Source organism: Littorina saxatilis, linkage group LG12 (genome assembly GCF_037325665.1).
Source record: "Littorina saxatilis isolate snail1 linkage group LG12, US_GU_Lsax_2.0, whole genome shotgun sequence".
Taxonomy (NCBI): Eukaryota; Metazoa; Mollusca; class Gastropoda; order Littorinimorpha; family Littorinidae; genus Littorina; species Littorina saxatilis.
Window position 1 is genome coordinate 15143975 of NC_090256.1, and position 8441 is coordinate 15152415.

General features: G+C 43.1%; 1 protein-coding gene across 1 annotated transcript in view; it reads right to left on the bottom strand.

Moving 5' to 3' along the window:
- Nucleotides 1-2231: 2231 nt before the first annotated feature.
- The window catches only part of LOC138981328 (uncharacterized), a 12920-nt gene continuing 6710 nt past the window's right edge, over nt 2232-8441 (bottom strand). The window contains exon 4 of the mRNA XM_070354211.1: nt 2232-4280. Coding sequence (XP_070210312.1) covers nt 3751-4280 — 530 coding nt within the window. The 3' untranslated portion in view covers nt 2232-3750. The remainder of the gene's footprint in view (nt 4281-8441) is intronic.

An 8441-nucleotide genomic window follows, 5' to 3' on the forward strand; every position in this document is an offset into this window, starting at 1 on the left:
TAATGTCATCTTTCGCGAGAGCAACGTTTTTTTTCTGCAGTAAAACAGTTTTACTGCAGTAAAATTGAAATCAAGAATGCTGCAGTAAAACGGTGATGTTGTTTTACTGGAGAAAAACTGTTTACACTTTTTCTTCAGCATTTTGGCATTATTCAGTTATTCTGCAGAAAAACAGAAATGCTGGAGAAAAACTGTCTTTTCTGCAGCATTTCTGCATAATGTCATCTTTCGCCGAAGCAACGGGTTTTTCTGGAGCAAAACATGTTATTGCAGTAAAATTTTAATCAAGAATGCTGCAGTAAAACGGTGCTGTTTACACTTTTTCTGCAGCATTTTGTACTGGCTCAGTATAATGTTGGATCACGCGAGCCCCCCTCTGTCGAGAGATGGACTCATCCAGAATTACCAATAGTTGTGCGTGACACGAATGTATTTTGATTGGTACACTGCGGGACAAACTATTATACTATCCCAGGGGGCGACGAATACAAACGCTACTTTACAAGGTCGTTCGTTTTTCTCCAGAAAAACTGTCACAGACTATTCTGAAGAAAAAGTTAATCGCAATAATGTTGCAGAAAACCAAGTAAACATTATGCTTCAGAAAAACTGTTTTACTGCAGTAAAAAACGTTGCTTCGGCGAAAGATGACATTATGCAGAAATGCTGCAGAAAAGACAGTTTTTCTCCAGCATTTTGGTTTTTCTCCAGAATAACTGAATAATGTCATAATCCGCCAAGAGCCAGTACAAAATGCTGCAGAAAAAATGTAAACAGGTTTTCTGCAGTAAAACAACAGCACCGTTTTACTGCACCATTCTTGATTTCAATTTTACTGCAGTAAAATGTTTTGCTGCAGAAAAAAACGCTGCTTCGGCGAAAGATGACATTATGCAGAAATGCTGCAGAAAAGAACGGTTTTTCTCCAGCATTTGTCTTTTCTGCAGAATAACTGAATAAAGTCATAATCCGCTAAGGATACTTAGCCGTGCGACCGTAGTGACGGTGAATTAGCCTGGAGACGTGTCACTGTCGGCATGAATAGATCACTGATGTACACCACACACACATACACGCATACAGACCCGCACGCACGCACGCACACACACACACACACACACACACATACAGACACACACACACGCGCACAAACACACACACACACACACACTTACATGCATTAAACTGCCTTGCCTCCGGCTCCACTCACTTCTTCTCGGCGGTGCATATGTTGTGGTTATGTCTCGTGATGGGCATAATTTATCATTTAAAATATGCTAAAACGTTAACACCCCCTGATATACTCGGCAGATTTTATGTTCTTGTTTCATGATGGGCATATCATTTCAATTATGCTTCAACACACTCTTAACTCCTCGGCAGATGTTGTGTTTTTGAATCATAATGGTTTATTTTTAATTTTTATGATGTTAATACTTTTAATCTGTCTGTGTCCATCAGAACAGATTTCAGTTGTGAAGTTGTCTTTTGATGAGCGTACCCTTGTGATTCAACACCAAATACACTCTTCGTTGAGCTCTCTCAAGGCGCAGATTTTGTCTTCTTCTTTTATGGCGGGGACATTAATTTTATCTTTATTTATTTATTTATATGGGAGATTTATATAGCGCTTGACGTTCTCTAAGCGCTTTACATATTAATTTCTGCCGTGTGAGATGGACTTTTTTTACACAATATATCACGCATTCACATCGGCCAGTAAATCTCAAGCCATTACGGCGAATATTTACTTTTCACGGCCTATTATTCCAAGTCACATGGGTATTTGGTGGACATTTTTTTTTATCTATGCCTATACAATTTTGCCAGGAAAGACCCTTTTGTCAATCGTGGGATCTTTAACGTGCACACCCCAATGTAGTGTACACTTTATGAGGTTACACTTATATAGCAGAAAAATAACGAGTAAACTCTCATTGCAAATATTCCGTTTAAGAAAAAAAGACAAAGACTGAACGGGAATGTCAATTTGAACAAAAAAACAAATAAACCAACAAACAAACAGACAACAACAACACAACAAAAACAAAAACAAACAAGAAGACACTTTTTGTTTCGTTGCTGGATTAGAAGAGGATATTCAACATTACAGCAAGCAAGCACAGACGCGCGCACACACACACACACACACACACACACACACACACACACACACACACACAAGCACGCACAAACATGCACACGCACGCACGCACGCGAACACATGCGTGTTTCGAATATTTTTTTTTAATGAACATCCCCTCAGCGGGATATAATACTACATTGCTACAGCACAAAATATTAGTGTGTAAATTATAAAAGTATATTTCTGCCCTTTTTGTAATTTTTATTACAAAAAATCTGGTAAGGCACTTTATATTAAAAACATGTATAATTGTTTTTCGTAGGTGATATTTATTTCTCTTTGGTATGTAGTATTTTGTTAACTGCGTTTTTCTTGATTATTGTCGTACAGTACATCGTAGTGAAACAATACTACAGTACATCGTAGTGAAACAATACTACAGTACATCGTAGTGAAACAATACTACAGTACATCGTAGTGAAACAATACTACAGTACATCGTAGTGAAACAATACTACAGTACATCGTAGTGAAACAATACTACAGTACATCGTAGTGAAACAATACTACAGTCAGCCGGGGTGCTTTCTGTGCAGACTGCAAATTGTTTGATGAATTATTTTGTTCACAGAAACTAGTGTCAATCTGCGAAAGAAACGTATCAACCAATCCCCACTCTGCACAGCCAGCAGCCAGGATGCAGAGTTTTGGTGTGTGTCCAACTGGAGGGCTGGCCTTATTCCAGATGTAGAAGCCTGGCCCGACCTGAGATAGCAGGCACCACTGTTAACATGGGAAGGACTGTGCCCTTGAGGGCAGAGAATACACACCACTAACACCATACCTGATGGCAAAGTATTGCTGTAGTGTCAAGACATACAGCATAATAATGACTTAGAATATCGTCTTCTTCTTGTCGTTCGCTGTTAGATCGTCAGTCCGGACTGCAGGGCGAAACGGGCTGTCCGTCTCTCCAAGTCCTCTCCGGGGCCGTATAGCTTCTTTTGTAGCGCTGTCTCCTCTGGCCAGATGGTGTCCCTCAGAGCACTGTGGTATGGACAAGCCTGCAGGATGTGCTCTGCTGTCTGATTCTTGCCACACGGACATAAGGGGGAGGGAACATAATATGTCATTATTGTCAGTCTCTTTGGAAACACATGCTCACCTGAGCACGCTCTGAACGGATACTGTTTTGGGTGTATCTGTTTTTAACACACAGTTTTGGTTCGAGCTCAGAGAATTATTCATCTTATCCCAAGCCCAGCAATGAAATGATGCCCCTTTTCAGAGGACTTCAGATGAGTGGAACAGAAAGTCCTTGTTTGGGGCGAACCGACGAAGGAATGTGTTCATAACAGGTAAGTCCACACCATAGACTTGCTCCTCGAATGCTGACTCATCTCGATTTCCTTTCCTTGCGCTCTTGGTCAGTTTGTTGATAATAAAGCAGTTGACAATAACGACCACCCATGGGACCGAACAAAAGTGGTCGTTATAGACAGGTGGTCGCAATGGAAAGGTGAAATATATATATAAGGAAAACTCGTCTGGGATCCTTGGGAGTGATTCGTTGTGGACAGGTTAACGTTGTTGCTTCCGAGAGGTGGTCACAAGAGCAGGTTTGACTGTACGGTGCTGGAACTCGTTCTGTCGCCAACGCCAGGCTAGTATCCATACAGGATCCTTCTGAGAGTGTCCCTCATGAAGCCCTCCAGGGTAGGAGGGCCCCCCGCTCCCATCCCCATAGCAGACGAGGCGCCGGGCAGGGCGGAGGAGGCAGCAGCGAGTTCTGCAGCAGCGACAGCCACGGCGGTCTCCCTCTGAAGCTGCTGACGCCAGCGGACCTTGTCCAGGATGTCCCGCTGCTTGCTGGCCAGACCCGCGTCCAGGAGACTGGCCCGAGCGGCGGCGGCGGCCTTGAGCGCGTTGCTGTTGGCGGGCATGTTGAACGAGCCGTAGGGGTTGAGCGCCGGGACCCCTCTCCGTCCTTCACTCTGGGCCACCACCACGCTGTCCCCCGCCTTGCCCGGCGTCTTGTAGCCGTACCGTCCGCCAGCCCCCCACGCACCCAAGCGGCCAGGGATGTGCATGTCCGGCAGTCCGACCAGACGGAGGGAGGGGGGAGCTCCCAGCTGCCGGGTTGAGGCCAGGTGCAGACTGAGGTCCAAACCAGCTCTCCTTTCCACGCTGGGATCTGAAAACAAAGACAACGTTTGTTGATGAAATAGGAGAGTTTCTGCAAAGGATATCCCCAGGGTTTTTGCCTCATGTTTTGGATCAATGTCTTTGATGACGTCATATCCTGCTTTTTGTGGAAGTTGGGGCGGCACTGTCACACCCTCATTTTTGGGATTAAATTGAAGACATTTTGGTCAAGCATTCTTCGACGAAGCCCGGACTATTGAAGTGCATTTTAGCTTTGAAGCTTAAAAATTAGCGTCTTCAGTGGCAGCAGTGACTTTAGGCTTCCTACAAAAGGCAATGGATCTCTGTCAAATGTCATATTCTGGTCAAAAATACAAATAACATTTATGTATCGATTTATTCTGGGTAGGTAGAGTTCCTTTTACAAACAAGCACACAGTCTTAGAGAACAATGACAGTCTCGATATGTGTACAATTTCATATTATGGTCAAAAATAAAAATAAAACTGTATGTATCGATCTATTCTAGGTAGAGTTTGTTACAAACAAACAATCAGTCTCAGAGACCAATATAAGTCTCGATCTGTGTAAAATGTCATAATTTGGTCACACATACAAATACAATTTATGTATCGATCTATTCTAGGTAGAGTTCCTGTTACAAACAAGCTCGCAGTCTTGGAGAACACTGAAAGTCTCGATCTGTGTAGAATGTTATATTTTGGTCCAAAATAGCCAAAAAGTATATCGTGAGTTCTTTGCACGGATTAGGGTAAATGCATTTTGCTGACTCCAAGCTTCTGTAGTTTAACTCATTTAAATGTGTCATTGCAACACGTCTTGATGTGTCCCAGTTTACGTCAGAGAAACGAGCGTTCACGTGACATACGTTAGATTTAAGTAAGATTACTAGTGATGAAAAAAAGTAATTAATATGCATTAGGAAGTCTTGTTGCATAGGTACAAAACATTGGCGCATAACTCTCTCCCTTTCTTTCATTTAGTTTTTAGTCTTGAGCTGTGTTGAATGACCATTTTTTCGGATGTAAAAAGAGAAATAAAGAAAATAAAAAAGTCAAAATCTCGTTTCAAGCGCTTCTTCATAGCAACGACACAGACGAATGGTGACACCCGACAACTGACGCAAGGCCTTACACGACCAAAACAGTGTGCAGCCAAAACTATTTGCTTTGTTGGCAGCAGATTATCCCTACAATAGTCACGCCCGCGATGATTATTATACCGAAAAAATACTGCTAATACTGCAACATTTTAGTCTCTGTCGAAAAATGTGTGTATGTCAACATGTTTACATGTGTAATGCTCTGTAACAAACTTGTACAGCGCAAAGACGAGTGCGCGTGAGAGTGTGTGTGTGTGTGTGTGTGCGTGTGTGTGTGTGTGTGTGTGTCAGTGTGTGTGTGTGTGTGTGTGTGTGTGTGTGTGTTGAGTGTATATGTGTGTGTGTGTGTTGTGTGTGTTGAGTGTGTGTTGTGTGTGTGTGTGTTGAGTGTGTGTGTTGAGTGTGTGTGCCAGTGCGTGCGTGCGTCACGTGTGTGTGTGTGTGTGTGTGTGTGTGTTTTAATGTAGCAGCTGTCTTAAACAGAGAACGGGGGGGGGGGGGGGGTGAATATTTAACCCCTTCACTGCCAACCCCGTATGTAATACGTGGTCATTTTCGGTTTGTCCTACGCCCATAACCGTATCTCATACGTGGGATTTGTGTCAACAACATTTCAGGACATTTCTGAAAACTAAATGGGAGGTAACCACTGTCCAAGTATTTGTAGGGGTTCTAAACACATTTCTTTCCCATAGACCGTTCGAATAATGCTGTTATACTGTGGCAGTGAAGGGGTTAGGAAACTCTATAATTATTCCGTCCATACAACAAACGAGGACTGCGGGCGTTCACCTTTGGTCAAGAGAGAACCGCATTCATCATCCGCTCAAAGCGGGTACAGTCGAACCTGTACTGGAGAACACCTGTCCATAAAAACCACCTACAAGGCAGGATTTCTCTTCAATGGCCGTGCATGTAGCTCCAACAGGAAACATTACAATTGCAGTTTTCCGTCCCCAATGATGCTGGCCCGGGTCTTCGTGTCTGAAAATCGTGTCATGTGGATGCAGCAGTTATCATAATACTATTTATGAATTAACTTGAACAGACAAATCTGTGCGTCAGATTCACACACTGAAAATCCTGTCATTGTTTGCACACATTGACTTTTGTCAAGGGGAAATCGTCAGTTTTAAAGTATGTGATATGGCATTCGTAAAAGGGCTGGGTGAGCTTATCCTCTATTTTGTCCTCTGTGTTACTAAGATTAATAAATTAGGGTTTAACACTGATTTCGCAGATAAAGAAAAAAAACCAAAAAAACTTTTATACACGGCGATGACCAGAGACAGGGGAGGCTACCGCTCCTTTCACAGCAGACTATGCACCCGAGTTGTTGGCCTTTAAGTCAACACCGGTGGATTGTGGAATTCTGTTTGTGATGGGGTCTGGTGGTTTCCGATTGTCTGTATGTTCATGGAAACCTTCAGGTTTGCATAACAGTTTTTATAGGGCTAAGAAATTAGCCCTAACATTTTCAATCCTGTTTGATTGCACTTCGCCTCCCCAGGTGATCGTAGTGTCTCGGCACTCGGTTACATCTGGCGCTGCGAGCAGGATGGGACTCGGCATGATATGTTCAGGTAATGGCATAATATGACCACTGAACATTTTCGTGCTGTTCCCATTCTGCGAACTTGGGATGGACAGTGGTCCCCCGGTTCGGAACTTCGGGACGAAGTTCATTCAAACGGGGGCGATTGTGACAGGGAAGGCTACCGCTCCTTTCACAGCAGACTCTGCACCCGAGTTGTTGGCCTTTAAGTCAACACCGGTGGATTGATTCTGTTTGTGATGGGGTCTGGTGGTTTCCGATTGTCTGTATGTTCATGGAAACCTTCGGGTTTGCATAACAGTTTTTATAGGGCTAAGAAATTAGCCCTAACATTTTCAATCCTGTTTGATTGTACTTCGCCTCCCGAGGTGATCGTAGTGTTTCGGCACTCGGTTACATAAATAAAGACAAGTTTTCCTGCTTCAGTGTTTGCGTTCTTAATTAATTTTCTTAGCTGTTTTTTGGGGGTGGGGTGTTTGCCAAATGGCGACCCTGTCCATAAAGACCACCTGTCTAAAGAGACCCCTTTTTCCCAGTCCCTTGGGTGGTCTCTTTATTGTAAACGGCGAAGACCCGTTTGACGTATATATAATATGATTAAGCGCGTCCAACACAAACCTGTTACGCCGTAAATCTGGCATAAACATGCTACTCCAACATAAATGTCACAAGGAGCATCCTTTTCAATGTCGTCGTTTAATTGGTGACACGAACCGCTAGAGATCATTTTGCTACATCACCATTTAACTGTCAATATTTCCACGAGGTGGTTTTAGCAGGGATTTTTACCTCACAACGCCTGGCTTGGTTCACGGCGAAACGGCATTAGGGAGGTTTAGATGTAGGGGAAGGGCCCCTAATATAGACCGGCTTCTAATATTGATCACCGCCTGTTCTGACAAACGAACGATGCAAAAGCGCTCAAAACAATTTCATTGGCCACATTAACCCTCTCTGGATAACTTGCACATGTCAAAACAGTTTTGGACGCACAAACCACACAAAAAACGTTAGTCTTTTTCACATTTTGACCTTTCTCTGAATGTCACGTTGAAAACGTTCTAGTTTCTGCCCACAGGCACAGGTGATAACCCACACATTTGCTATTAAGACATGTACGATTGTAATTGTCACATTTTAAGCAGTATTGGTCCCATCTTTCTAACGCAAAAAATACACACACAAAAACCGACACAAATGCACACAATGATGGTACACACTTACCAACACACATACAGACAATGATGGTACACACTTGCCAACACACATGCAGACAATGTTGGTACACAATTACCAACACACATACAGACAATGATGATACACACTTGCCAACGCGCATACAGACAATGATGGTACATACTTACCAACGCGCATGCAGACAATGATTGTACACACGTCATTACAAACACACATGCAGACAATGATGGTACATACTTATCAACACACATACAGACAATGATGGTACACACTTACCAACACACATACAGACAATGATGGTAAACACTTACCAACACACATGCAGATAATGATGG